The sequence below is a fragment of the Anastrepha obliqua genome, chromosome 5, assembly GCF_027943255.1.
Source record: "Anastrepha obliqua isolate idAnaObli1 chromosome 5, idAnaObli1_1.0, whole genome shotgun sequence".
In the NCBI taxonomy this organism is placed as follows: domain Eukaryota; kingdom Metazoa; phylum Arthropoda; class Insecta; order Diptera; family Tephritidae; genus Anastrepha; species Anastrepha obliqua.
This window is the reverse complement of record NC_072896.1, coordinates 13,408,999-13,436,152: the sequence shown is the minus strand read 5'-3', so window position 1 is coordinate 13,436,152 and position 27,154 is coordinate 13,408,999. Positions and strand designations below refer to the sequence as shown.

General features: G+C 37.3%; 2 protein-coding genes across 3 annotated transcripts; one reads left to right on the top strand and one right to left on the bottom strand.

Moving 5' to 3' along the window:
• The first annotated feature begins 7,485 nt into the window (after positions 1-7,485).
• LOC129247916 (importin subunit alpha) lies at positions 7,486-19,279 on the top strand. 2 transcript variants are annotated; one of them, XM_054887286.1, is made up of 6 exons: positions 7,486-7,671; positions 8,263-8,369; positions 8,426-8,739; positions 8,805-9,375; positions 13,567-13,714; positions 17,684-19,279. In XM_054887286.1, exons 2-6 carry the CDS (start codon positions 8,310-8,312, stop codon positions 18,151-18,153), a joined length of 1,563 nt encoding a protein of 520 aa, XP_054743261.1. In that variant the 5' UTR covers positions 7,486-7,671; positions 8,263-8,309; the 3' UTR covers positions 18,154-19,279. The 2 variants fall into 2 exon arrangements, with proteins under 2 accessions (XP_054743261.1, XP_054743260.1); XM_054887285.1 differs by having other exon boundaries at positions 7,486-7,774.
• A 4,165-nt stretch (positions 19,280-23,444) lies between these two features.
• LOC129248105 (N-acetylneuraminate lyase B-like) lies at positions 23,445-24,769 on the bottom strand. The gene is made up of 4 exons (XM_054887540.1): positions 24,559-24,769; positions 24,426-24,502; positions 24,039-24,353; positions 23,445-23,962 (listed from the first exon to the last, which is right to left on the bottom strand). Exons 1-4 carry the CDS (start codon positions 24,627-24,629, stop codon positions 23,547-23,549), a joined length of 879 nt encoding a protein of 292 aa, XP_054743515.1. The 5' UTR covers positions 24,630-24,769; the 3' UTR covers positions 23,445-23,546.
• Positions 24,770-27,154: the final 2,385 nt, after the last annotated feature.

Below are 27,154 nucleotides of genomic sequence, written 5' to 3'. Positions count from 1 at the left end.
CTATGTTGATAATAAATGGTTTTTAAGCCTCATATACCTTGGGGTTTACGGCATTCCCATTGCGGAGGTCAAAAGCGAATGACTTGTGCGAGTTTGCGCGCACTCGGTTTTTGCTTTCAAAGTCGAGCAAAGTTACTTTTCTATTAAATGTTTATGACTTTTGAGTGTGGCAATAAATCAGATTTTAACTTTGCGCGTTTAAAGAGGATTTAGAGTATTTTAGACAATTTCTCGTAGAAAATATTTTGAAATTATTGTCTTATTTAATTAAATTTTTGTTTAAAATGTTTTCGAAATTATGAAATATGTTGATGTTATGCTCCTCAAGCTACAAACTTTTATCTTGAAATGGCAGATGCCTTCGAGCTACGAAATAACTAGCGCAATAATGCAGCCCTGTTACTTGCTTGATACTTGCTGCTGCTGCTTAGCTGATAGTGTGGACCAATAACGCAGAAATTATCCCTTGAGAAGGCGCGCCTTAATAAGTTACACGAATTGGCGCACGTGAGCATTTTGCTCACACCACTTTCACATAAACATATTATGCTCCTAGGTTAGGTAGATTAGTAAGATAAAGTGTTTTTTTATAGGTTAATGGTTTATTTTTATTAAGATATATGCATTTTTGAGTTTTAAACTCTTAGAAACTATTTTTGATAACATAAAAAAGATAAAACGAAAATTCAATACATTTTTTTTCACTAGCAACAAAAAAAAATTTAAATTAGTAGCAATACATATTAATAAAAATTCAATATTGAGCCAGATCTTCGTTAAAGGAGCAATCGAAACAAGTTGGACATATAGTTCTTGCGTGCTCGGTGCAGAGTAATTTGTTGCACAAAAAACATCCTTTTTTGGTGCGTCTATTTTTTCGCCTGGGACACAATGCGCAAAATCCATTATTTTCAGAGGCTTCTAAATGTTCATTGTTTGGCACTATATGAGATATAATTTCTTTTAATGAGCTTGAAAGTGTTTTGATAGTCTGACGACGTACAATATTTGGTTATATGCGGGTGGCCGCCGTAGCCGAATGGGTTGGTGCGTGATTACCATTCGAAATTCACAGAGAGGTCGTTGGTTCGAATCTCGGTGAAACACCAAAATTATATTAATAAAAACATTTTTCTAATAGCGGTCGCCCCTCGGCAGGCAATGGCAAACCTCCGAGTGTATTTCTGCCATGAAAAAGCTCCTCATAAAAAATATCTGCCGTTCGGAGTCGACTTGAAACTGTAGGTCCCTCCATTTGTGGAACATCAAGACGCACACCATAAATAGGAGGAGGAGCTCGGCCAAACACCTAACAGATGTGTACGCGCCAATTATAATAATAATATAATAATAATAATAATAAATAAATAATAAAATAATTTTTTTTTAAGCTCCAAAGCAATTTCTTTCAAAAATAACCTTCTCTGTATCATGATTTGGGTATTGCATTTATAAATAATCTGGGCGTTTATACCAGCAATATTAATAATTGTAAAAAATAGTCGCATGGGCCACCTGCGAGTAGTTCTGGATACCGAATAAGTTTCCTTCATCTGGTCCACAGTATCTACTCCACCCTTTGTGTGGTTATAAAATGTTATAATTTCGGGTTTGATTTTGTCACCTGTTTCATCATCTATTCCGTCGTCGGTATGAAAAGAAGATAACAAAAGTACAATTTTCTTATCTTTCTTTTTTGGAATATGCGAGACAATAGTTTTGTTTTCACCAAAACCAAATAGGTTATGAGGTGCTGGTCTTCCTTTTGTCGAAATGAATTGACGAGGAATTTCCTTCTTATTTTTTCTTAGTGTACCAACAGCTGTCGTCCTGTAGTTTTTGTAAAGATCATCAACCAGGAGTATGGACATAAAGTAATTGTCCATTGTTAAATTTCTGCCTGTATTTAATATTGGAGCAGCAATTCTTTTGACGATACTAGCAGGTGAATTATCTAACTGATAAGGTCCAGGTGGCTGTTTTCCGCAGTATATTTCCATTTTATAAGTGTAAAACGTCCTTGAATCAACCAATGCGTTGATTTTTAATCCGTACTTAGCTGGCTTATTAGGCATATAAATTCGGAACTTACACCTTCCTCGAAAAGATTCCAGCATTTTGTCAATGGTGCAGTATTCTCCAGGAATAAAATGTTCGGAACAATAGCCATTAAATTCTTCAAATATTTCTCTGAACGCTGCAAGATTATCTAATTGGGATCTGGCTAAACGAGACGAAGTTTCATCGAAACGAATCACACGGACTAGGAATAAAAAACGCTTGATCGACATTGTTGCTCTGAAAATATCTGGAGCAGTTCCATCATCTAGCCAAAGCTCCTTTAAATTTGAATGGTTCAATTTTTTTAATCCAGCCATATACAAAATTCCAATAAATGCTTTCATCTCCGCCAAATCTGTTTCCTTGCAATCCCTGTCTCTTTGGTACAAATCAGTCAATTTTTGAATGTACATACATATTTGTGTAGGTTACAAATTTTTCAAGTAAAGTATCTTTCAAAAATAGTGCGAGGCATTGTGAAGGGGTTATAGCGTCTTTCGCTGTGCCCTTAACTCCTGGAAGATGTGTAACTATGTTACTGCGTCTAGTACGTATATTGCGAGTGGGTACATCCATAGCCAATTTCGTACACATATCTTTTCCCAAATAAAATTGCCGCCTTCCTCGCGGCATTTCGACGCTTTCATCTTGATCAAAACCTGCGTCGGTATCAGAAGATTGTTCTGTGTCACTTTGGTGATCAGTGTGTTCACTTTCACAATCACTTTCCTCAAAATCTTCTTCCACGTCGTCTTCGTCATCCAAAATTTCGTCCAACCAAGATGCAATTTGTGAGGTGTCATTTGCTAGACGACGACGTTTGCTATTAGTTTCCATTATTTTGTTAAAAAATTTACCTAAATAATTATAAAGAGAAATTATACGCGTTTATTGCAAAAAAAAAAAAAAATATTAAAATACTTACGTAGTTAGGCGCGCAATGAGCAAAATGCCGCACATATAAAGTAAACCAATATCTTCGATCTCTATTCGCACACTACACACTTCGAATGCTTCTTATTGCAAAGACAAATCATTTACTTAGAGGTTCTGAACGCCGTTATTCTAGGACTAACGGTAAACATTGAAAATTTGGCAATTTTAAAATTGCGTGAGCAAATTGCTCATAGCGCGCCTTCTGAAGGGTTATTTTGTACAAATACTGCTATTTGAAGGAGTCAAAAAGAAATATGGAAATTTTTAGGCATAATATTTGATGGGGTAATGAAAAAAGACAGTGACAAATTTGAACAAAAATTCCCCTCTTCCTGTGTAAAATGAAGTGGACAATTTTCCCCCTCCTAGTCGTTCGATGCCAATATTCTATCATTGGCTCTTTCATGTCCGGAGTTTCGAACAGGGGCACTACAGAGTCACGCACCAAGCCATTCAGCTACGGCGACCGCCATGTCACTCACGTAACATTAATAATTATCATCAGCGTCAGCTGGAATCATCTCAGCATCTGCTCCTTAGCTGCCCAGCTCTCACAGGACCAAGATTTAAGCATCTTGGTTTTCACTTCTTTTCTGCGCCTGCTGGCATAGCAGGTCTTGATATCAAAAATCTGATGAACTTCATCAGCAGCATAAAACGGCTAATACAGCCGCAAATTAGTCACCGTTCATAGTCCACAAATACTCAACCCCCACCCCTCTCTAATTCATCCTATCGTTTTCCTTCACCTCTTTTTTCCCGCTTACAATGGTATTACAAAGGATAAACCAAACTTCTTTCGTTCAAGTGGGCCCACTTTCTGGGCAACTATTACAGCGTAACCTAACCTAACCTAACCTAATAATTTTCATCGTTTACTCTGTGACCAAAAGTAGGGGAAATTTAAAATTTCGAATATAATTATTTACTCTTCTAAGTCTATTTGATTGCCTTCAGAGTGTTAAGTTGCTGAAGTTCAGCAGAAGCTTCTTTAGACAGCGCAAGGATTCGGTTTTTATCTCCCCAATTGTATCGAAGCTGTGTACCCGGAGCGGCCTCTTGAGCTCTGAGAATAGCAAAGGCCAGCTTTCTCTTTAACGATTTCTCAACCTTCTTAGAATTGTTTTAAGATATACAGTGACTCACAGCTTATTTGATGCAGCCAAAAAAAAATTATTAAAATTATTATATTTTATGGTATTCCAATTACTGAAAAAAAATCTTAAATTTTTTTTATTTTTAAATAGCATGTTTTATTTAATAACAAAAAATGTTTCTTCATAAGAAAGTTTGCCATATCTTAAAATACTTCAGTTACAGTTTTGAGGTCACAGCTTGAATGAAAAAAGTTTGAGGCCGCCGATTTGCAAGCATTGTTGGATGAAGATGATGGTCAAACGCAAGAAATGATGGCAGAGCAGTTGGGAGAGACCCAAAAAACCATTTCCAAACGTTTGAAAGACATGGGCATGATTTTAAAGGTCGGAAGATGGGTGCCACATGAACTGACTGAAAGGCAGCAAGAGAACCGAAAACCCCCTTGTGAAATGCTGCTCTCCCGGTTCAAAAGGAAGTATTTTTTGCATCAAATCGTTACGGGTGATGAAACGATCGTATGGTCCGCCTGGCCGGCCACAAGCCAAAAACAACGGCCAAACCAAATCGCTTCGGCCGCAAAGCAATGCTGTGTGTTTTCTGGGATCAGCGTGGTATGATTTGGTACGAGCTATTAAAACCAGGTGAAACAGTTGACGGTGCACGCTACCAACGACAATTGGCCGATTTGAACTGCGCCAAACACCGGAAACGCCCAGAATATGCCGATCGGCACCACAAAGTAATTTTTCTTGATGACAATGCACCGCCACACCGAACAAGAGCGACCCGAGAATTGGTGGAGACGTACGATTGGGAACCGCTGGTGCATGCGGCCTACTCACCAGACTTGGCGCCTTTCGATTATCATTTGTTTGCATCGATGGGCCACGCACTTTCCGAGCAGCGCTTCAATTCTCACGAAGAAGCCAAAAAATGGCTCGATGATTGGTTTGCGGTCAATTTTTTTGGCGCGGCATCCAAAAATTGCCTGAGAGATGGGAAAAATGTGTTGCTAGTGATGGCTATTATTTTGATGATTAAATTTGTAACCATTTTTCGTTAATAAACGTTTGAAATTGAAAAAAAGTCTCATTTCATAGGTAAAATAAAAGTATTCGAAAAACCTAAACACATAAATATTTCGTTTTCATGATTACGTCTAATACTCAGTGGGGTATTTTTTTTTTAGTGGGGTATTTTTTTCAGAACAGCTTTTAATCGGGAATTCATAGATTCTACAAGTTTTGCTAAATAATGGGAACTTATCCCATTCTTCCAGTAGTGCCCGTTTCAGATTAGAAGCATTAGAAAATTGTGGTTTCTTATTTTATCCTTTTTATCTTATTCAGTACAAATCGTATAATTTTTTTTATTAAATTTATAAACATCGAGTCATTTTTGAAGTGAAACTTCTTAGGCGTCGATGGACGAGCGAGAATGGAGAGTAAAATTTCAAGGCCATGCAACGTTTTGAGCATTTTCGTTCCGCGAGAGAGAAAAAAGATATAACGTAGAGGAAAGGGAGAGAGAGAGAGCTATATCTTATATATATCTTAGATACACTTCAGGCTATTTTTCCTGAGTTTTTCCACTGCCTACTCTTTGGCGCTTGTTTGTTGGTGCAAACTTGTACGTTATATATTTTTGGTGCCTACTGTTAGGGGCATTTTTTGGTCCCAATTTTTTTGGCGCCTACTTTTTGGCGCTTATTTCCATTTCCTAGGTAGTGCTTGTGCGTACTATAAAGTGCTATCCATTCCGGCGTCGGATTTATTGGTATTGGCTTGCGGTAGTTTGAGCCGTTGCTGCGGTCCTGGAATCGCTGCGTTTGTGCGGGTGTTAAACGCTCGAAGTAGTGCGCGTTGTTGCCACGGTCTGTGTCCGGCCTTTACCTACACCGGTCGACCCTTCTCCGTTTTTTGTAAATTTTGTCTATTTGTATTCTCTGCAAATGTTGTGAATTTATTTAGATATATTTTCTTTCTCTCTCTATCACTCTCTCTCTCTCTCTCTCTCTCACTCTCTCTCTCGCTCGGGTATCTCCCTCTTGCTTTGTCTGCCTTGAAAGTTTCACTTCTGTTATGTGTACTACGCTACACCCACCTTTTTTTCAAAATTGTATTATCTGCATCAAATAAGCTGTGAGTCACTGTATATACAAATAAACATTTGCTTGTGACAAAACAAAATTTAAAGCAATTTCTTTGTCCAACAAAACCAAAAATTCTTAGAATTGCTCATATCACTTTTCACCGCTAAACAACTTTGAACGAATTGTAAAATTGGCCCGCAGTGCAATTCACTAACTTTAAACGATTCGACAATTATTATTTGTGTCTACAGTGTTTGTGTAGATATGTATAGGCCTCTTCTATTCGCCACTCACCCGCTCGCTATCTCTATGCTAGATTAACTTGACTAAAAATCTGCATGTGAAAGCAACAACAAAGTTATCGAGTAAGATTCGCCGATAGCGAGTATGGTTATACCTGATTAAACTGGTATAACTCACTATTTTACAAACACACTTATACCAGTTCCTTCATCTATTCCCCACATGCTGTCGCTTGGCAAAAGGCAGAGACTTTGACTTATTTCTATTAGTTTTGTAGTTATCTTCTGCACCAGCTGAAAAAAATTATTATAATTATATAAATTAACTTCGTTTCATCTGCTGGAAGATATATTAAAGATTTAACTGTAGAAATAACTTAATGAAATATGAAAATATAAAATAACAGCAGTAATACTTTATTTGCTTTTTCTTCACTTTTTCATATTTTAAACTTAAATTTCGTCGGTTCTCCAATTGTCAAATAGCTGATTGTGTTCTGTTCAAACTACCTATTTATGCAAACTACCTAATTGTTAAGCTTGTGGCACTTCACATTTAGTGCTTAGCCGCTTTCGCTGAATTTACAAAACCAAAATACGTGAAACTGCCAAGCGAAAAAGCAATGAATTCGAACGAACTCAGTGTGAAAGCCCCTAATTTACATGTTGAGCTCTTTGTTGCGGCTGCTATGCAACTCTGTTTTGATTTGAATTACAGCCAGTGTCACTATGTGGAGACCCAAATCAGATGTGCAGCTGTCCGCACATCAAAGCCAGAGCGAGATAACAAGCGATGACAAAAATTTGCCACTGTGCAAAAGCAGCCGACACCACTCGCACCAAAAAGATCGCCTCCATAGCAGTAGTTTGCTCATTTCCACCCACACAGATCTTGTTGGAGTAATGATTGACTTTTGCGCCCTTTTTGTGTTGTACATTTTGTAGAGCTGCTGAAAATAAAAATTGCATACAACAAAACAAAAGCAAAAAAAACGTGCATGCATAAAAGTCTCCACAGCCGAATTGAGAGGGGGAAAGAATAATTTGAAATTTTCAAACGGCATTTTTAGCGAAAAGCGGGCAATCGAACGACGTGCGAGTTACATTTTACTTATCGAGTTTTAAAAAGATTTTAAATATTAGTCTTTAGCAATTGAATTTGCCGTTAATAATCTTAAGAAACACCAACGAAACGTGTACTTACACAGCTATAAGAAAATCAGTGTAGTGTAATTGAAAGAGGTAAATTTTGGCAAAAAGTAGGTTCAAATATCTTTGTCCTTTTGTTAAATTTGGGAAAGTGGTTATATTGATTAGAGAAGCCGAATTCAGTGAAAAATCCAAGGTATGCCGCATTAGAATCTAAATGAAGTTCTTATATTTAGAGCTTATGTTGCTTTATATGGAAAAATATTAGAATATTGCACGATTATTTGCCTTTCAATACTTGCTGCACTTTCGGGGCATTAAGGACTTTTTCATAACCTGGTCAGCCATTTTCTAAATTGAACTTTGGCGGCCGTTTGGAGTAACTGGATCTTGAAACTAACATAATTTTATGCTGCATCTAGAAAATAAGACAAATGTAACCGATTGAAATGATTTATGATTCAATAACAATTGAATAATTCAGTAATAAGTGAATAATTCAATAATAAGTGAATAATTCAAAAATAATTCAATCGTGAATTATATCGAAATAAAAAAAAAAAGTTTTTTAAGCCGATAGCCCTGGCAGCTAGTGCTTAATTAGTTATAATTTTAATTGTAATTAATTTAAATAATAAATAAAATAGTTTTTAATTGAATTTTTGTTTGTATTAACATTTTCAGTTTTGCTTTTACTATCATTTGCTGCGCTTATATTCATTGTTGTCAAAATGAGCAAATCCGATGCATCTCGTCTCAGTTCTTACAAATCCAACTCCATCAATACACAGGTTAGTATGGTGCGCTTACACAGAAATTCTTGCAATGATCAAAATTTTGTTCACAGGACTCACGCATGCGCCGGCATGAGGTCACTGTAGAGTTGCGTAAATCGAAGAAAGAAGATCAACTGTTCAAGCGACGCAATATCAATGAAGAGGACATTGTATCGCCTCTGAAAGAGTCCAATGCCCAATCCCCAGTGCAAATGACCATCGAGGAAATGGTTGCTGCCATGAATAGCGATAATGTTGATCGTCAATTCTTAGGTTTGCAATCGGCACGTAAAATGCTGAGTCGGGAACGTAATCCGCCTATTGATGTAATGATATCACATGGTGTAGTGCCTATTTGCATACGATTCCTGCAGAGTGTTGAAAAGTAAGCAACAGCAAAAGCTGAACATCATCGTGCAATTTCACTTATTCCCCATCATACTTTTCTAGCCCCGTATTACAATTTGAGGCTGCCTGGGCGCTTACGAACATCGCTTCTGGTACTTCGGAACAGACTCGCTGTGTTATTGAAGCAAATGCTGTGCCACATTTCATTGCTCTACTCAAGTCCGAGTCGGCACATTTAGCTGAACAGGCTGTATGGGCTTTGGGTAACATAGCTGGAGATGGCGCGGCTGCACGTGACATTGTCATTCAAAATAATGTGGTTGATGGCTTACTTGGTTTGATAAACAAGCAAACGGAAATGACGTTTGTGCGCAACATAGTCTGGCTGATGTCTAATTTGTGTCGCAACAAAAATCCATCGCCTTCATTTGAAAATATCAAACAATTGCTGCCTGTGCTATCACAGCTACTCTTAAGTGAGGACGTGCAAGTGCTGGCCGATACCTGTTGGGCCCTATCCTATGTGACGGATGATGAAAATCAAAAAATCCAAGCAGTAGTCGATACTGGCGCAGTGCCACGCTTAGTCTCACTACTTGGCACTAACGAGCAAACAATAATTGTGCCGGCATTGCGTACTGTTGGTAATATAGTTACCGGCACTGATTATCAGGTGAGTAAACAAATGGGGGTTTGAGGCGGGTAGTAATTTGATTTTTGATTACATTTACAAAGCAATTGTTAAACCATGTTGACTCGGTCATACAGCTTTAATGTGTGTTGGGGGAAAAAACACACGAAAACCAACATATCGCATATGCATATATTGGAATTCCAGCAAAGGCAATGTGCCATTGCAGTTTAAAAAGTGGAGTGCAAGTTTCTGCTCCCTGCGCACTAAGCAAGTTGCTTTTAGCTAAAATTTCACTGCAGCAGTATATTTTCGGCACCTCAATTAATTTATGTAGTCGAATATCATTACGACAATCGGGTTACTACTACCATCATTTGCCGATATGCTCAGCATTACGTCCACAGACGTTTCAGAGATGAGCCCTTCAGTTTTTGCATTACTATGTGCGTGCAAATTTGCATATGAATCCAAAGCTGGCGTCGATTACTTGACACAGATCCGCATAAAAATTGCGAGAAAGCTACTGAATATAAGTGTGAGGGGAGAGTGGTGGGGCAAAAGTCGGACGGCTGGTACTTTACTAGTAGCTAATGAAGGCACACGAGGAGAGGCTGTGTGTGGTAAAAGCTTCTTGATACTTATTGGGTTGGGGTTGCTGTTTTCCGTTGAAGTTGCGTTCGCTGCTGCATAATCTGCGCATTTCACAAATGGGAAATGAATATTTACGAATTTTCTTTTTGGATTCGCGGATTAGCATGTTGATGAAGGTAGTAAATGTGCCGGCTAGTAGTTGCGCTGTCGTTTTAGTTGAAATTGCTACGCTGCAGGCGGTGAAATTCTTTCAAAGAGGTTTGAGTGCTGAGAAAATTTTGTTGCTTTTATTTCGGCATTTTCTCAAATGAATTTCATACATACGATTTCCTTACTTTTTTAATGGATTACCAAAAATATTTGTTGTTCCTGTACAGTTTACGTATACAGTGTACGACAAAACTAAAGCACAAAACTTCCCATACCACCACAACCAGAAAATAAACTTTCCAATAAATAGTAATGGCTAGAGATCGGGTTTTTATGCAAATTGAATATGCAAAAATATGGAAATATGCAAAACATAATAGGATCCTATTAATTCAATTTTTATTATGATGTGTTTCTACCTAGGTGCGAACTTCATGTGATGTTAAACAAAAATATGCACTTGCATAAGAAGCCGATGTCTAGTAATGGCAAATCTTTTTATTGTATTTAGAAGAGGGCACATTGGTTGCTGTGTAAAAAAAAATTATGCAAAAAACTTCATTCTAAACTTAAATATTAATTCGAACATAAAAGTAGTATTAAATATGCCGCGACAAAACTAAAGCACATTGGTATAAACTTGTAAAGAAAAGTTCGTTCTTCTAATATTTCGTAGAGAAGCCCTTGTTTTTCCGCCCTTTTCAGCCCTTTTTGTTACCGCTGCACAACATCTTCGTGGCATAGACTCAATCAAATTATTTAAAACATCTATGGAAATGCTTTACCAAGCTCGTTCTACCTGAACAAACAGGGAGTCCTTGTTTTTGCAGTTTTCGCGTTCTATTGTCCAATCTGCAATCTCCCATAGATCTCTATTGATTGTGCAGGCCACTGCAATACCTCAATTTAATTGGCAACAAACCATTCTTTCACACATTTAGCGGTATGCTTCGGATCATTGTCCTGCTGGTATATCCAACTTAGTGGCATTTCCTTCTCAGCGTGGGGCAGCATAATGGTCTGGAGAATGTCTTTGTACACAAATCTGTCATTATGCCATTAATTCTATGGGGGGGGGGGGGGTAAGGGATAAACGCTAAAAAAACACTTTTTTCATGAATTTATTGTAGCGAAACGGTTCAAGTCAGTTTATTAAAAGATGTTGCATATTATAAAGTAACATTTCAAGAATATTTGATAAAATTTTCATGTAAAAATATTGCAAAATGAGCGAATGAGAGCACATTTACGTAGACGTCTTTTCAAAAATACATTTTGCAGTAGTCAGCATATCTCAGCGTAGAATCATCTGAAATCAAAAAAATCGAATAATTTTGTTAAAGTATGAGTTAAACTTCCCCCCAACGTTTATTTTGACGATTTATTTTCATTTTCAGCCATTTGGTAGTCGTTTGAAGTAAAAAGTGATTTTTGACGAAAGAATGCCGCCATTTTGTAGGTGTAAAACCACCTTAATATAAAAAAAAAAATGGCGAAAAAAAAACGTTGGGAGGAGGTTTTTTATATGTAAAATATGTGTGCAAAATTTCAAATGGATCGGTTGAGTAGTTTTCAAATGCCACTGACTACGCACTTTAAAAAAAAAGGTTCGAGAAAACCGCGTTTAAAGTTTGTAACGGACTACGCGCGCAACTGCTGCGTCTCGGCAGATGTTTGAGGCGGCTCGGCTTTATGCTCTATAACTTAAAAAGTTTTGCTCGGATTAACTTAAAATTTTAACACGGTATTTTTGAAATGTTTTACTACAATAACATGCAAAAAAAATCGATTTTTATCCCTTACCCTTAATATGCGCCTTCGCCAATTCGAGTCGTGCTATCCGATTCTGAATTGAAATGAAAGGTTTTTAGCACTTCTATACGTTCGATATAAAGGGGTCTTTCAGGACCTTTCGGATAATTAATTTATCCTCACGAGTAATTGTTTTTCGGGCCCTACCACCTGAATGTTTGGTTTCAAAGGAGCCGGATGACCGAAAACGACTAAATTACGCTGTGATGAGTCTTGAGTTTTCGAGAAATATTGTTAACCCATTCACCGCCATTAAATTCATCTATAATTTTTTCACGTAATACCGTATTATACCTGTTTCGGGCCATTTTTAACGTTTTTTTATTTCTTTAGCTCGAAAAAGTAGAAATGCCGCTAAAACCACGCAATAACACTGATAATGCTTTGTTTATGTGTGACGTATAATATTTTATATCCTAACGGTTCTGATTAATAACTCACTGCCAGCTATGGATAGAAAGAGGGAGTTGTGCTTTAGTTTTGTCGCAGCAAGTTTTTGCACGTGCTTTGTTTTTGCACATAACAGTACTATTTTTCCGATAAGAAACTGGAATATTGTATTTTTTTATCATATTTATTTGTTATTATCAGATTAAGAAAAAACAATTGAAGGATATAACCATTTGTTGTCTTTTTTTAACTTAACTCGACTAACAAGAGGAACTTTGTGCTTTAGTTTTGTCGTACACTGTATGAAAACTCCTGTATGGTACAAGTGCTTTCAATAATCACACACGATTTAGAAACCCTTAATATTGTAAATCGCGCTGAAAAACTATATTAATATACAACAGCGCCAACTAGATATAAAAATAAATAAATAAATAATTGGCGCTTACACCCTTTATGGCTGTTTGGCCGAGCTTCTCCTCTTATTTGTGGTGTGCGTCTTGATGTTGTTCCACAAATAGAGGGACCTAATTGGTTTTTTATGAGGAGCTTTTTCATGGCAGACCGACTAGCCATTTCGAATTAGGGTTCATCATTCATCATATTGTAGCGGAAATTGTTGTGGAAATAGATCTCGACAAACTCGATATATCTCCGGTATGTGGAGGTTACTCATCTAACGCCCCTCTCTCTCTCTCTTTTGTCATACGCCTTCGATACGGGAAGCACTTTTCGCGTGGTGTTGCTGTTGAATAATATTGAGGTTTGGGGCTGATGGTTTCGCTGCTCTAAGCAGGTATTTGTTAGCTGCCACAACAACAACATTTTCAAAATTGTATTTTTGTATATTGTGCCAAAATTTGTTACTTATTTAGTATTCCGTTATGTATATCTGTCTCTTATTTGTAACTTAATTCCTGAGTTCAGTCTAAGCCTGCAGCTAAAGTGCCACTTTTGCCTTTCAATTTGCAAAAATTACTTGGCACCTTGCTTATACTACATTTGGTGGTAGTTTGTTTTTTTTTGTTTAATCCTCAAATTCGCTGCAACATTTTTATCTTAATTTTTATTTATTTGCATACCCTTTGGCGTTTGCCAAATTTCATTTGCATATTTGCTACTTTATTTGTATTCTAAAAAGTAAAGAAAATATAAATTCATTTTGCACTTCCCCTTCTTTTCTCCTCTCCTTGTTTTGTTTTTGTTATTTACCGTCGCTGGTTGCCTGCCAATACCTGCGTGAAATTTAATACCAACTGCTGTCACCAACAATACCCAACCCCTTAGACAGACGCAGTTATTGAAGCCGGCGCCTTACCCCGATTGGGTGTTTTGCTGATGCATCCAAAGAATAATATTGTGAAGGAGGCTGCCTGGACGGTTAGTAATATCACAGCCGGAAATCAGAAGCAGATTCAGGCCGTTTTCGATGCTGGTAAGTTTATGTTTGTATTTTTATATTTTTTGTTTCCTCTTTTGCTGTATTGTTTTTGTTTCTTCTCTATTTATGTTCCGTTTGTAAACTCTTTTGTGGAGTGAAGGACTTGAATGCGATTTTTTTTACTTGCCTAGTTGATGAATAGATGAAGAATGTTTGATTGTGCCAAGCTAGTTAGTAGAGGAGTAGTTGGGTGGTTGAATGTTTGTGCGTACATATTTATGAGTTTTGCTGGGTGGGTGAGAAGCGAAGTATAATGAAAAACAAATCTAGCTGGCAGAGTAGAGTATAAATATTTGTGTGCATGAAAATCGGCCATAGTAAAGTAAATGAATGTTTCTAGTGGCAGACATGACTTTAATTAACTAATCTACTTTTTGCGTGTACTTGTGTGTACAAATAAACAGTTAAACCGCAAAAATGAAAAATTAAATTAAAACTATTCCACCTGAAAATAAACAAAGGAAAAAGTAAATAGGACAGTGGAGTAGTGCAAGAAAATAATTGCATGCATAATACGGCAATGGTTTATTTGTAAATAGGTCATTCGTGCATTGCTTTATTTTGTGTAATTTTTGAGTTTAGTAATTGAATTTACGACTGCTGGAAGAAGCAATTCACCAATTTACTTTTATAGAAATGATAAAGGAATTTTTCACACATTTAATTTATTTATTTAATTAACTATTTATGAGTACAATAACAAAATGAACTAAGGTAATAAATAGAATAAAAATAACAAGATGTAGATCATGAATATCCATAAAACAAGTGGGCGAAAAGCAAGGCAGACAAGATGATTGTGTACTGGACTAAATTAAATGAAAGACATTTTATTCTAACAGCCTTCGCTCCTTGGCAGGCAATGACAACCCTCAGAGGCTTTTATGACATCAAAATTTTCATACAAAAATCATTTGTTTTCGAAGTCAACATAAACTAAAAAGACCCACCGCCGACAAAATAAACTGCCGTTAACAGGGCTAGGCTCCCTGGTCTCATACACCGACGACTGCACGATAAAGGTAACGCACCTGCCTTTCTCGCTTCTTCACTGCGAGGAACCTACAACTTTCCACCACGAAGTCCACGGCGAACCTCTTCACCATCTGGACAAAGGAGTTCAAACTGCAACTTAAGGTAAAAGTCGATTCCGACTCTTAACAACCTCAAAATCTTGGGAGTTACCTTCGAAAGTGTGCTCTCCTTCGCTGCGCATACAACCGCTATTGCCACTAAAGTCCAAAATCGCAACAAGGCCCTCAAATCGCTTGCCGGCAGCACTTGGGGCAAAGACAAAGAAATGTTGCTATCGACGAAGCTACAGGCTTGTCAAAAAACTGCCATTAGAACTGTGACAGGATGTCTTCTGATGCCCCTAATACAACACCTTCACGACGAGACCAATATGCTCCCTGTAAAAGAGCATAGTAAACTGCTCAACAAGCAGTTCCTGTTAGGGTGTTACCGTAGGTCCCACCCATGCAAACACCTGCTTGAGCCTAAGCCGCCTTCCAAGCACGTCCGGAGCCACCTCCTCAATTACACGGACGCGATCCAGGACAAAACAGTCGGACAATTACTGTTTCGGACAGTGTACAGACAGACAATTAACGAAATCCATCGGGAGACTCGTACCACCTTCTTAAGCTCCCGACCCCCGAATGCCGTCATCGGAGTCCAATAACTACCTATTGCAGACGAAGAGCTTCAACTTTCCCGAGAGTCCCGTGTAACCTTGCCACAATTACTTTCTGGATATTGTAGCAGGTTAAACTCCTACCTATCTAGAATCGACCCCGACATACTAAACATATGTCCGACGACACTTACCACTTTTTCGCATGCCCCATCAAACTCACTCATTTAACACGCCTTTCCCTCTGGACCCAACCTGTCGAAACAGCAAGTTTCCTGGGCCTACCGTTAGATGAGTTAGTCGCAGACGACTGGTGATTATACTACACTGACAGGGCAAACTTACTGTTACAACAACAACTGCGGTTAACACAAGGAATCAGATCTATTTTTCGGTTAGTCACACTCAGCTCAGTAGCATTTCCTAAACATTTATGGGCGAGCTTTTGTCGGAAAAATTAGTATCACAGAGTACGGCAGAAAGTGGGTAAAAAACTCAATAAACAGGCCAGAGCAAAAATGTAAAATTAAGGTAAAAAATAACTAGCACAGGATACTTTTCTATTTAACCATCCCAAACCGTGTGGAAAAAAAATTTCAGGAAGATAATAATACGAAAATCTGTCGCAAAATTTTACGCAAAAATAATGGATTTCTTTTTCCCCAAACTAATATATGTATGGGTGTTAATTTGTTTAACCCCTTCGGACCTCATGTGCAGAATTATGCACATAATGTTTAAAGCCTTATAATATTTTTATTTTACTTTGTTGAAAACACTTGGGATCTAATGTGCATGATTGTGCACATGCCGGAAAATTCGGAAAACTTAATAAATATGCATGATTTTTCACACATTTGTTTTTATGATGTCCTTCTTACTAATAATTATTAAAAAAATAATTTTATTGTCCATTAACAATAATTCAGGGCTGAAGGGGTTAAAAACACTTTTCATACCAAAATTGCCAATTGCTTTTGTGGTGATGCTCCTAAATTTGACGTTTCTTCTCATTTGACAATCAATGTTGCTAGCAAAATTTCCCGGCTCTGAAGTTAGTTTGTTGTTGTTATAGTAGCATAAACATTCCTCATACACGTAAGGGGAAATGCTGCTGGAATGACAGTCATTGGGCGGATATAAATCCGAGTCGTTCCGGTAACTTAGAGCCGACTGTCGTGGGCTACTAGACTCTAATAGCCGAGCCAAAGGCCGTACTAGCCAGTGCTTTGTTTATCTTGTCAGGAACTGTCAGAACTGACTGTTGGAAATTTTTTTGTATTGCTACAACAACTAAAACTATTATATTAATTGTATGAAAAAGTATGTTTGAAATGGAATTTTTGAATGTTTTCTTTTAACTTTGTTTTTAACTTATTTTTTAATTATATTTTTAATTTTTCTTTTAAACTTTGTTTTTAATTCTGTTTTTAATTGTAACGGGTTTTCCAATCAGAGATCTTATTTTGATGTTGAAAGAAAAATGCTTTTCTAAATATAAATGATCGGAAGTTTATTCCATTATAAAGAGGAAGGTATGCCGTTAATAGCGGAAAATAACATCAGGCAAATGACCCCCACGACCACGCTTACAGGACAATATCCTTTTCATGAAATTTTCCATTACCGAATTGCAAAGTGGCTGCCCCATGCCCTCGATAGCCTCACGAATTCCATCTTTGAATCGACCCTGGGCTGTTGGCGTAGACATTCTCTTTCACGTGGCCCCAAAGAAAGAAGTCACAAGGTGTTAAATCACAAGATCTCGGTGGCCAATTGTGATCACCTCTTCGAGAGATAAAACGGTCCGGAAACTTTTCCCGTAAAAGATCAATGGTTTCGTTGCTTGTGTGGGGCGTAGCGCCGTCTTGTTGAAAATAAACGTTGTCCAGATCAATACCATCCAATTCCGGCCATAAAAAAAATCGTTAATCATCTCCCGATAGTGATAGATAACATCTGTTATTGGAAAACCCTATATTTTTAATTTAGTTTTTAATTCTATTTTTAATTTTTCTTTTTAACTTTTTTTTTTTAATTATATTTTTAATTTAGTTTTTAATTATATTTTTAATTTTATTATTCTAATTTTTATATTCTCCATTATTACTATAATTTTTTTTATATTTCCCTCTTTCTCGTTCTTTCATTTATTGCTTGTTTAGATACCCTTCTGCTGTTTCCTTTTTGTTTGTAATTCAGTATATTTCTAATTACGCACTTTCCTCTCTAAATACAATACTTTTCCGCTCTCTAAAACTTCCGTTCTCAAAATTTTCCTTTAGTACTATTTTAACTAAGATTTTTAATTTCTCCCAAATCGCCAGGTCTATTCTCCAACATCCGTGACGTATTGCAGGGTGGTGATTTCAAATCGCAGAAAGAGGCAGCTTGGGCCATTACAAATACCACCACTAGTGGCACACCGGAACAAATAATCGATCTTATTGAGAAATACCAAATATTGAAACCATTCTGTGATTTACTCGACGCACAGGATGCACGCACCGTTAAGGTAGTGCTAATGGGGCTTTCAAATCTATTTGTATTGGCCGAAAAATTAGGCAGCACAGAGAATCTCTGTTTGATGGTCGAGGAGATGGGCGGTTTGGATAAGTTGGAGAAGTTGCAGGAGCATGAAAATGAGGAGATATACCAGAAAGCCTTCGCAATGGTGGATGCCTACTTCGGCTCGAATGATGAAGCAGAGGCCGCATTAGCGCCGCAGGAGGTTAATGGCACGCTCGAATTTAATACAGCTCAATCGAACACGCCGAAAGGTGGTTTCTCGTTTTAGTTGCACTAAGTCGTCGTACACAGGTGTTCGTGTGGGCTGGGTGGGTGTGTGTGCATCGCACAGCGCGCTGCTAAATCATCGAGAATGGTGGTTGTATGTTCAGTTAATGGTTTTGGCAGCATACAAGCCGGGAATTGCTATTCGATGTAATCGTCGGTTTTTTTTTCTTTTGCTTTTAGACCTTAAAATATGTGCATGCAAACAAGTGTTTACATTTCTCAATGTTTTATGTATTCGCTGTGATGATGCTGATCGTCAACACATTTTGTATTTTTTTTTATTGCTTGCGCCACTTTTCTCTAGCAAATCCCATCCACATCCAAATCCCATTTAGCTTGCATTCATTGCTCAATTTGTTTTACATTTCATGCGTCTTTCTTCATACACACAATTTTATTTTATTCCCATGTTTGTTTTATTCCACACTTTATTCCATTTACTTAATTACATTTGTAAGCACAATTGGAGTTCTTTCGAGAAATAATGTTGTATTTTAATTCGAGCTCGTTATTGCCATCGAAATTTTTTTTTAATAATGTTTAGTAATGCACGTACCATATTATAGCTGGCTACTATATTATTTAATCATGTTGAAGTCACCACATAAAAAATAATTGTAAAACTACTTTGGTTGGTTGGAAAGTATCGAAAGTGGCACCTATGCACCGGTAGAGGAGTGCAAATTTGTACACCATTTCAATCTTTCATATTTTCTTTGATCACATAAAAAATTGTATTTCCATCTACAAATTCATTCTTCTTTTGCGAGCCATCTGAAGTTGAGGTGTCAGTAAATTTTTGTACGAGGAAAAGCACCTATGCAACGTGCAGTGATAAAATTCTTCGTTTTAGAAGGTTTATAACCAAAAGAAATCCATAAAAAAATGGTAAAAGTGTTAAAGGAATCCGCTCTTTCATTTCCAACTACGCGTGGAGCTAAAGCCACATAGGTGGGCTTCCAAAAAACACTCGTCGTTATGAATTTGTGATCAACAAATTTCTTATATTTAAAAATTTACATTTTATTGTTGCTTTCAATACTTTTCAACCAACCTGTACATACATATTATATAATATAAAATAAATCATTCAGGTAATTAAAATATATAACAAATTGGTTTTGGAACTTTTTGTTTTGGTGCAACGGGTAATTTTGTTCATCTTACCACAAAGAAAGCTATAACTACGAGGGCGGTTCAATAAGTCCGTGACTTTTTGTATTTCTGACCTCTTTACTGAAAAAGAAATACTCTCCTGTCAACAGGCATCTGTCAGTTGACTCCTGTCAAAATTTGAACGTCAGTTAGTTTGTGTTTTACAGCTACCTTTATCAGACTACCCAGTAATTCACAGTCGACCACAAACGCAATCGTGTAACAACTTCACAGGAAGGTTTGGCGTTGTTTAATCGCAATATGGAGAAGTTTATGCGCCGTTTTGTAACCGTGGACGAAACATGGATCCATTACCACACACCAGAGACCAAACAACAGTCGAAACAGTGGGTTTCTAAGGGTGAATCGGCTTAATAAGCACACGAAATTCAGTTTTTTCCATTTTCTTCTCAAATTACTGGGTAGTCTGATAAATGTAGCTGTAAAACACAAACTAACTGTTGACAGGAGCAGTATTTCTTTTTCAGTAAAGAGGTCAGAAATACAAAAAGTCACGGACTTATTGATCCGCCCTCGTACATTACATACATATAAGTGTACAGGCACCCAGCTTATCATTGTAAGTAAAAAGTTTCCTTTGCTTGTGAATATACACAATAATTGGTCAAGTATGTACTTATAGCCGTTCTCGTGACAGTCGGTTCACTGGAGCGACTCGAATTTATATTCGGACACGCTCTGTCACTCCAGCAGCATTCCCTGCAGATGTGTGGGAAAAGGCTTATTCTACTACAACAACATCAACAACTATGTATTTTGAAGTTGGTTTCATCATGCCGCCCCTAGACACCCTCGGTTCCATTGGCAAAAAATGTGACAGTCGATTTCCTTCGATTTCGAAAGTTGCCTTGAGATACATTTTTGACTAGAAAATCGAAAAATAAAAAAAGGAGCAGGTGGTAATCACTTCCTGAGGCGTTGTGTGGCCTGGCGTTGCTCGCATGAAATACGATTCCTCTACTATTGACCAATGTTGAACACAGATTCTTGATTAATATAATATGATGCTCATGTAACGGTGTACTCAGGAAACCGACTACTTTCCACAGGATGTGACCAAAGTGAGGGCGTGTTAGTTGAGTTGAATTATGTGGACATGTGATTAGGTGGTTAGAGTCGTACGGGGTATCCCCGCATGCCTAACATATAAGTTAAGTAAATTTTGGAGAGCTGGTAGTTCAATTTGATACGCAATTTTGTTAGGTTAAAACCTTCTTGGCTGTCAATTTTGTCTTGCTCACTGGGGTCTTGCTCACATACCAAAATATATAGATTTTCCATAGCCCAGCGAAATTTTTGAAACTTGTTACGATTTATTGACAGTGCTTTAACACAAAGTCCCTCTAAGATGGAAAAGGACCTCTCCGAACCTTTTGATACCGTTCGAGATTTCAGACAAGGTGACCGGTTATCATGCGATTTCTACAAGATGGTGTTTGAAACGGTAATTGGCGGTCGAGGGCCAAAAGGATGTCCGCGTGCCCGATGGTAGTACCAAATTGATGATGACCTGGCTTTTCTTAGCTTAAGGTGTTACATTTGTTTCGTCGGGTAAAAAAAGGCCTTTTTTCGATATATTTTTTCCTATGTAAAAAATTATTTATTTAATTTAAACTTTTTTCTGTCTTATATATACATACATACATATTTAAAGAATAATTTCTGATATTTAAAAAAAAAAAATTAAAGCTCCTCCATTGTGACGTTATTTCCAGTGACCTCTCGAAAAAAAGGTGCGCCCGCGTTGTCAGCATGGCAAAACTAAGTGTTTTAGTTAAGACCATAAACTCGTGCTTGAACGAAGGAAAGAAAAAAAGTAAAAATTGGAATTTTGGCAAACATTTTTCCAAAAAAAATGAAAATTTCTCGACATTTTGTTTTTTTTTAAATAGTTGTAATTAACAAAAAAAAACTCCTTCGTCCAAGCACGAGTAAATTGTATCTCGAACACCTGTGTAAAATTTCATCAAGATCGGCTGAGTAGTTTTCGAGAACATTTGACAACCGACTTTGAAAACACGGTTCCGAGAAAAACGCGTTTAAAGTTTTGAGTAACAATACATTGTTTGATTGAAAAGCAATGAGCCTTATTTTTTTTAAGCAGTTTTATTAAACCTTTTGGCTTATACAACTAATATTCTTCAAAATAGGACCCTTGAGCGTCAATACACCGCTGGTAGTGGTCCTTCCACTGCAGGAAACATTTTTTAAACTCATCCGCCGGAATCGCGTTCAATTCGGCTGTCACAGTTTTTTGGATCGTCTCGATGGAGTCGAAATGCCTATCTTTCAGCTTTCTTTTCAGGCGCGTGAACAAGAAGTAGTCTGGAGGGGACAGGTCTGGGCTGTAGGGAGGGTGGGGAAGCACCGGAACCCCCATCTTCCCCCCGGTTCACATCTTCGTCTGTTTGCGTCGTCGAAGGTCTTCCTGGCCTTCCTTGAACGACTTGTGCCACCGTTTTACCTGGGCACTGGACAGAGATTGGTCCCTGTAAGCCTCCTTGAGTAGCCCAATGGTTTCGGTACTCGTTTTGTTTAGCTTTACCCAAAATTTGATCGAGTAACGTTGCTCCAACGATTGCTGCATTTTCGCCACTGTAAAGCCCTAACACACTTTTAAAACAGCTTTCACGCGCGGAGCGATGTTGACTGCATCGCCGTTGCCAGCGAACTGGGACCGGTTTCTAGTGGAAGGGGAAGGTCCAACGGCCATTTTCCTCCACCAGCCGATTCGGTTGATCGCTTGGCAGACGCTCCGCGCGGGATGGCTCATTACTTTTCAATCAAACCCTGTAAAAGTGGCTTGGAGCGCACACCTTCCGAAGGCTGTATCTCCCAAACTATTATTCGGATCGACTTGAAAATTTAGGATAATATTCTTGAGATGTTGTAGAAATTAATAACCCACGAAACCCATGTAACCCCTTAAGAAACTTGAAAAGGTGTGTGGCGGAACAGAGACATCTGGCGAGACATTATTCGACAGGCTGTAGCTCGGTAACGGCTTGTAACGGCCAATTAATTTCTGGCCATTCCCTTTTTTCTTTTCTCTTTTCATTTATTTTCCGATTTCTTGCTTCCCCTTTTTCTTTTTTTTAATTTTTTTCCTTTTTCATTTTGTTTTTGTTTTCGTTTTTCTATTAATTTTTCCACTCTTTTCTTATTTTTTTCCTTTTTGCATGCATTTTTCTTCCTTTCCTTCCTCTTCCTTTCTCCTTTGCAGTTTCTTTCGTTTTTCTTTTCTTTTTTCATTTTTTTCCAGTTCTATTTATTATTCTTTTTTTGTTCTATTATATTCGATGTACTTATTCGTCCTCCTTTCCTCTTCTTTTCTGTTCTTTTTATTTTCCTTTTTCCATTTTTTTTTTACTTTTCCTTCTCTTTTCCGTTTCCAGTTATTTGCCGTTTGCTTTTCCTTTTAATTTTTTCATTTCCTTTTAGCATTTAATTTTACTTTCTTGCTCCTTTTCCATTCTCATTTTTTCTTTGTTATTTTCCCCCGTTTTTTTGTTTCTTTCTCCAATTCCTCTTTTTCTTTTTCTTTTTCCATTTCCTTTTTCATTTTCTTTTCGTGCTATTTTTTTCTTTTTCTTTTATTTTTCATTTTTTCCAATTCCATTTCTTTTTCTTTTCTTCTATTGTTTTTCGTGTTCCTCTTCTGTTTCTTTTCTTCTATTGTTTTTCGTGTTCCTCTTCTTTTTCTTTTTCTGTTCCCTTTCCTTTTCATTTTTCCGTTTCCTTTTTGCATATAATTTTCCTTCCTTGTTCGTTTTCCAGCAAAGGAAAACGCTCTTTTCTTCCTTTTTATTTTTTTCCCCCATTCTTTTTCCAATTCCTTTTCCACTTTTTTCCATATTTTTCTTATCCTTTCCGTTTCCGTTTCCGTTTCCGTTTCCGTTTACCTTTTCACTTTTCCATTTCCTTTTTGCATATAATTTTCTTTTCCTTTTCCGTTTTCCTTTGCTGTTTTCTCCCTTTTCTTTTTCAAATTCTTCCAATACCTTTTTCTCTTCTATTTCCATTTCCTATTCGCTTCTCATTTTATTTTTTTCTTTTCCTTTTCTTTTTTCCATTTACCTTTCCATTTACCATTTGAGGCTACTACCTAACCTAACCCCCATTAATGAGAATTTATTATTAAATAATTTTTCAACGTTCCAACTCCTTAAAAATTTTACAAAAAAATGTAAAAGTAAAAACAAATATTTAATTTCAAAACTAGTAAAGTTTGCGTGCACGACCAGCAGAAAAAGAAGCTCCATCTGAAGCCATCATCTCATTGTTGAACCAATTCTTCATGCCTCTCACCCAATACCCCGGCTTTCGTTTGCTAGTATGGTCCCGTATTAAGGCATTCACACGTTTTTGACTCTTATTGGCTCTTCGTAAGTTTTTATCTTGCATGGCACCGGAAATGTCTTGCATTAGATCCGGCACCATATTGAATGTGGCCATGCTAAAGCATTTGAAGCCCAGCAGCAGTCCATTTGAAAGCATGCGTGAGTCGCTAAGTATTATAATGCGTTTCGGACTCAAACATTTCACTGCCATATTGAGGTCCCAGTGCGTGTATGTTAAGCCCAAAAAATTCGGTATACTCTTCTCGGCGCGTTGGCAAAATTCAAGCATATCAACTGTGATAAGGTATAACAAAATTATAAGTCTATATTCTCCATATGCAGCTACTACCAACGGGTGCACTCCACTTACAATCGATATCCGTGTAATTTGGCAAATGGTAATACAGAAATGGATGACTGCTGCAATTCTTTGCAACAATTTTACAATACCCCACCAATTGGTCCACATCGTGCGGCTTATAAAACAGCTCCGGTATGCAGACGACACCGTCCAAGTTTAGTGTGTCGGCGTGCCTTGCTAATTCTAGTACATCGGATAGAGGCGCACCGCCAATTTGGAGTAACATAATCAGTTGATGCTTCTCACAAGCTTTGCTCCAAGCCTCTGCATGTATTTGACGTTCGTATTTGCTCAAAACGGGGCCTTCGCCAGTGAGGCTATTCACTGGTTACACGAAAAAATACTTGAGATTGCAAATATAATATGATGTTTGTATGTAGGCATGTATGCGCTCACCCAAAACTCCCGTGGCTCCCTTTGATTTAAGCCACGATGCATAGATTTCAATATATTCTACAGTCAAACTCTTTTTTCTGAAAAGTTTTACAAGCTTTTAAGAAAAATCCTTCTTGTTCTTTTTATCGCTTACTCGTTCTCTTCAAAGCATGTGAACACAGGCACCAGGAAACCATGGAAACGTGAGAGATCTGTTTTAAGCATTGTAATGCTTACTTTAGGCACATCTACTACTTCCCGTTTTAAAGTTCTTGGTTTTTTAATCTTCTCGTATGGATACTAATTTTTTTGAGAAAGATTTTCAATTGTACATTTTTTTTTTTCGATGAAGGGTGACAAAATTGCCCATGTTGCTTGAATTGTTTAAGTCATTGTAGTTGAACTTGGCAGTGCTTGAATCCATTAACTTTGTATGTTGCCTTGAGATAAACATATTCTCGTTAAAGCAGTGGGGCTCTGTATTTACTTTGCTCATATACGAGTACTACACTATCCTGTGTGCAGAGTAAAAAACAAAAACAAGGTTGGATAGGTTGTGGAAATTCACAAATTAAGTCAAAGGGGTAATCTAACAGTTAGGCTTTGCTCTCACAGAGAGCTGGTTAGTAAGCTTATACCTGGGTTTATATGCAAGAATAATCGAAACAAGATTGCGCCCATCAGAGAGTACGTGGCGTCACTTTTGCCAAGTTGTGCAGTGTTGCCAACCATTTGCTCTTCGCAATAAATTTAGTGGTCTTTTATGGCCAAAAGGCTAACATTTTTAAGTTTGTTGGTTGTTTATTTTTTTTAATGTAAAGCTACCGAAAATGTAAGTTAAAGAAAACCGGATTATTAAACAAAAGTTGTTAAAAAAGGTTACTTCGAGAAGATTTTAGTGTTAATGAAAATAGGTTGGTTCTTATAAAATTTGATATTTTGAAAGTGAAAATTCAATTTTTTACTCCTTTTAAGGTTATGTTAGAATAGTAAATCGTCTTCTCTCAACTCTTCTTAACATTGAAAACCTTTTTACACATTTTAAAAAGCGTGTGAATTTACTGAATGCGAATTAAAACCATAGAGGTGTAATCGTTTTTTCCGGTCCCCAATCCTTAGTGGTCATAGAGCATCAAGAGGTGTATTCATAGTTAAAATAAGCAACAAAATACAAGAAAATACTGAAGAAACCATAACGACATTTCTACAAAAAGAGTACCTTACCTTGTTACATAACCTCAAATAAAGCAAAAAAGTCGTATTTTAACAAAAACTCAATTATTAAAAAAAAAAACGCCCATAATAAAGACAATTCGTCGCGCAAACAAAGTTTTTTAAATAATTCAATAAAAAGTTGGTATTTTATTTTCTTTAAATGGGCGTTTTAGTGCGTTTTTATATCGAAAGCTAGGCAACATTGCAGTAGCGAGAGAGAGATTTGACTGCTGAATGCAGAGGAACACCAACAACAACTGCAATCGCGGGCAATGCGACCAGATGTTAAAAAATGTAAAGCTAAATAAAACTGAGTGAATTATTGAACTAATTTAAAAAAAATGTATATTTGGCAAAATTATAAACATTACTTTTAATTAGAACAGGCTAGAAAAATGTCATGAAGAAAGAACTAAGACTCCGAGACTATATAATAAAAAAAAAATTCTAAATCAAGTTACAAAAATGGTAATCTGGTCATACTGGCGCTAAAACGACATAACTCATTGCCAAATTCGCTGAGGGCAAAGTAACGGTATCACGCCATCTCATTATTCTTTGCATCATGGTTTATATGTATAAGTAGTATCGAGCAGATTTTTCAATGTATGCACGCAGGCAGCTGAGAGAAGATTGAGATTATATACCGTAACCATTCTACTATAGGCCTTCTCTTTTCGCCGAGAGTTAGCAAGTGGCGAATAAATGGAGCAACTGGTAAAAATGAACATATGTTGGCAACGCGGAAGGAGAGCTGCCTTAAATTACATGTGTTGGTAAGGCAGTGCGGCCTAATGAGCTATAGCCAGCCATACGCACAAGCGGCGAATCTTACTCGTTAACTTTGTTGTTGCTTTCGCATGCAAATTTTTCGTCAAGTTAATCGAGCATAGAGATAGCGAGCGGGGAAATGGCGAATAGAAGAGGCCTTATATTTGATTAACAACTTTTTTATTCCACCGATGATATTTTGCCCGAGCGCATTCATCTTAACTAATTAATCTCAATAATACGTACATCACGGCACTGAAAGACCAAACATGCTTCGGTTTCCACGACAGTCGGTTCTACGTTATCGAAACGACCCGGTTTTATATCCGGCCAAAGACTGTCACTCCAGCAGAATTCTCCGTATGTGAGTATGGGGAATATTTACGCTGCTACAACAACAACAACAACCAAACATGCTTGACTAATCTAATACAGCTGAGTTATGCCTAAGAGGAATGCGCTGATCTCACACTCCCAGTGCGCGCACTTGCATGTTCCGCTTAAGTTCTCTGTATGCATGCGGCCTTAGTTTAGAAAAAGCATTGTTTCGACGAGCTGCGACCAGAGCAAAAGGCCTGTTAAGGGAGCTGCTTTTATTACACTTATGACAAAATCTTATGAGGGAGCTCTAGCTCTTCAGCGTCAGTGGATTGCAATCGTTCGACAATTTTAGCTAGAATAGAATAAGACGTTGATAGTCACTTAGCTGAATGTAGTTATAGATTTGTGTGTGATCCAGTCCGATCGGTTTCGAAGTTCAGGAC

What these genes read in the sequence shown, in the direction of transcription:
- LOC129248105 (XM_054887540.1), bottom strand. Translation starts at nt 24,629, where the DNA reads ATGCTTAAAACAGATCTCTCACGTTTCCATGGTTTCCTGGTGCCTGTG. An exon ending in ACATGCTTTGAAGAGAACGA is followed by an intron (nt 24,503 to 24,558) that starts GTAAGCGATAAA and finishes AAAACTTTTCAG; the next exon opens with AAAAAAGAGTTTGACTGTAG. An exon ending in GGGAGCCACGGGAGTTTTGG is followed by an intron (nt 24,354 to 24,425) that starts GTGAGCGCATAC and finishes TCGTGTAACCAG; the next exon opens with TGAATAGCCTCACTGGCGAA.
- LOC129247916 (XM_054887286.1), top strand. Translation starts at nt 8,310, where the DNA reads ATGAGCAAATCCGATGCATCTCGTCTCAGTTCTTACAAATCCAACTCC. An exon ending in TTCCTGCAGAGTGTTGAAAA is followed by an intron (nt 8,740 to 8,804) that starts GTAAGCAACAGC and finishes ATACTTTTCTAG; the next exon opens with CCCCGTATTACAATTTGAGG. An exon ending in TCAGGCCGTTTTCGATGCTG is followed by an intron (nt 13,715 to 17,683) that starts GTAAGTTTATGT and finishes CCAAATCGCCAG; the next exon opens with GTCTATTCTCCAACATCCGT.